This window comes from Elaeis guineensis, chromosome 13 (genome assembly GCF_000442705.2).
Source record: "Elaeis guineensis isolate ETL-2024a chromosome 13, EG11, whole genome shotgun sequence".
Lineage (NCBI taxonomy): Eukaryota > Viridiplantae > Streptophyta > Magnoliopsida > Arecales > Arecaceae > Elaeis > Elaeis guineensis.
The window spans coordinates 18,775,774-18,778,533 of record NC_026005.2 but is presented as its reverse complement, the minus strand read 5'-3'; the positions used below and the strand labels follow the sequence as shown (position 1 = coordinate 18,778,533).

Below are 2,760 nucleotides of genomic sequence, written 5' to 3'. Positions count from 1 at the left end.
GTATTTGTATGCGCAAGAAAATCCGCATATATACATTATGCACTTGCCTGCAACGGGGAGCGAATCCGCCTCCCCGTCACTCGATCGAGATAAGACGGGGTCGATGTTTTCCATCAATTACAGCGGGACCAAGAGGTTCAAGATGGGTGGAAACAGCGGCAGAGGACGCCAGCCAAAGGCGCCTCTCATATTCCGACTTTTTCTGTCCGTTACGGCGTCTATTTGAATTGTACTTCGTCATTCGTGCTTTATCCTCTCTCGATGTGATTGTCGGCATTATGGTGGCCTGCTATCATCGCCGATGCTGATGACCATGGCGACCCACCCACAGGATCGACCTAAGGCAGTGTTGGGTGTGGAACGGCCGGAATCTAACAAGAAGAAAGTGGTGCAGAGTTGCACCGTTTGGATCTCGTCGGAGCTATCATCAGACGAGATGGTCGAGCTCTCGTGATGGTTCCCGAAGATGGTTGAGCTACCGACGGTGGGTCTCAGAGAGAGATCAGAGTTATGGATGGCCACGACGGTGGAGGCGAAGTGTTTGGGAAGAAGGATGGTATCGGAAATGGTGGCCCAAGACTTTTGGATCCGGGCCGGAGTCAAGGGAACGGTGGCGGTGTATGGACTGGAAAGGGAGTTTCTCCTTTTTCAGTTCGGGGATTCTACAGAAAGAGATGCAGTTCCTCGACGGCCGTGGAATGTGGCGGAGCAACCGTTGGCTTTGGAGCCATGGTGGTCGGGGTTCTTTCCAGCGGACGGAGCGATCAGCACCGCCCTGGTTTGGATCCGGCTGTCGCAACTACCGGTAGAATACTGGGAGGAGGTGGCGATTCGGGAGATCGTGCGCCCCGTCGAGGAGTTTTTTTCGGTCGACGAATGCATCTCGGAGATCAAGCAGCTAGGGTTCGTCCGGGTCTACGTGAAGATTGACCTCTCCCGACCACTAAGGCCAGGGGTGCTCGTCGGAGGGCTGGACGGGCCATTTTGGCAGCGGTTTGTGTTCGAGAACTTGGAGGGGGTCTGCCTCAACTGTGGCTTCTTCCACAAGCCGGAGGAGCGATGTCGGACCACAAGGAAATCAGGGAGCACGGCGGCCGGCTTGGTCCCGGCCTTGGAAGCCCAGCGTTGGGCAAGGTGAGCACTGGGCCGAGGCTACCGGGCTCGACCCAACCGCGGGCAGCGGGTCCACCCCAGCCCAAGAGCACCCGGCCCTTAGAGCTTGACGTGGGTCGGGCGCCAGCAAGGCCTAGTGGACTTGGTGGGGGCTTGGGGGGCTCCAACAAAAGGTCTTCAAGGAAAACCAAAGCTAAAGGGGAGGCCCAAGCCTCCTTCAAGCTTGGCAGGGAGCTGCTAGCTGGCCCTGGGAAGTTAAGAGTCTTCTTTTTCTCTACCGGTGCCACTGAGATGGTGGGTGAAGCGACTACGGTGATGGAGGTGACAACCTGAGATTTTGTTTTGTCTAGTACGGTAGGGATGTCAGTGCAGTCGATGGTGCTCTGCTTAGAGGGTGACACCCATGAGGGCTTTGTGAATGAGATCCGATTGCAGCCAACTTGAGGCCTTAATCTCTCCCACGAGAATACGGTGGCTAGACCACGATAGGCCGTTCAAGAGAAGGGAGTGAGCGAAGAGCTACTCGACCCAATGGATGGGAGGGCTGTCAGGATGGGGGCCCCTCTAGTGTAGGTCCTCCCACAACTAAGCCTTCTTCATGAGGCTTCTCATTTGGAATACCCAAGGGGCGAAGAAACCTTCATTCCAGTCGACCTTCGACTGGTTGATCCAGCAGTATGGGCCTGAAGTTTGTGTTCTAGCTGAGACTCAGTTGTTTGGAGCGAGTCTTGATTGGACGAGATGACGGATCCGGAGGTCATGATCTCCTATGCTGTGGAGTCTAGGGGCCTATCGGGGGGCATCTTAGTGATGTGGCGCGGCGGCTCGATCAAGGTGGATGTTTTTCACATGTGCAAAACAGCAGGTGGCTCTGATTATTTCAGAGCAGACTGGCGGACCCTAGCTCCTTTCTGGCATTTATGCAAGCACTGACTATAGAGAGTGGAGGGTGCTTCAAGCTGAGATTTTCAGACTGTTGGTGTAGGATCTGCCGTCCCTCATTGTTAGTGATTTCAACTGCATCGTGGACCCTAATGAGAAGAGAGGTGGCAGACAGCTAGGGGATGACATTGAGTCTAGAGAGTTTTGGGACTTCATCAACGGGACTGGTTTGATCGACCTGGGCTTTGCGAGCCCTTGATTAACCTAGTGTAATAACCGTCTGGGGGTGGCTCGAGTCTGGGAGAGGATCGATCGGGCGCTCGCATCTCCGGAGTGGACCCATCACTTTTTAGGGTATAATGTTCAGCAATTGTTGAGGATCGCCTCGGAACATAGTCCAATCCTCATCACCATAGATGGTCTTGGTCTTCCTAGGGGGCCGTTCCGGTTTGAGAAGTTCTGAATGTTCTATCCGCAGTCGTGGGATATTATTCGAGAGGTATGGAGGATGATGGTGCATGGGGATGTGGCTCACAGGGTGACTCAGAGTTTGGAGCTGGCCAGGTGCTGGCTCCTTCAATGGAACCACCAGAGGTTGGTGATATTTTCAGACGGATCGAACAGGTGGGGCGGACATCAGGGAGTTGCAGTTGAGGAAGGATCTAGAGGAGGGACTCCAGGAGCCGGCACTGTAGGAGCTTTGGGGCAAGCTCTCAGAGCACCATTCTCTGTTGAGATAGTAGAAGACCTTTTAGAGACAGAAGA

The 2,760-nt window shown here is 54.5% G+C and overlaps 1 protein-coding gene across 1 annotated transcript; it reads left to right on the top strand.

Moving 5' to 3' along the window:
- Positions 1-466: 466 nt before the first annotated feature.
- Positions 467-1,138, top strand: LOC105056359 (uncharacterized). Its single transcript, XM_010938526.1, has one exon. It carries the CDS (start codon positions 467-469, stop codon positions 1,136-1,138), a length of 672 nt encoding a protein of 223 aa, XP_010936828.1.
- Positions 1,139-2,760: the final 1,622 nt, after the last annotated feature.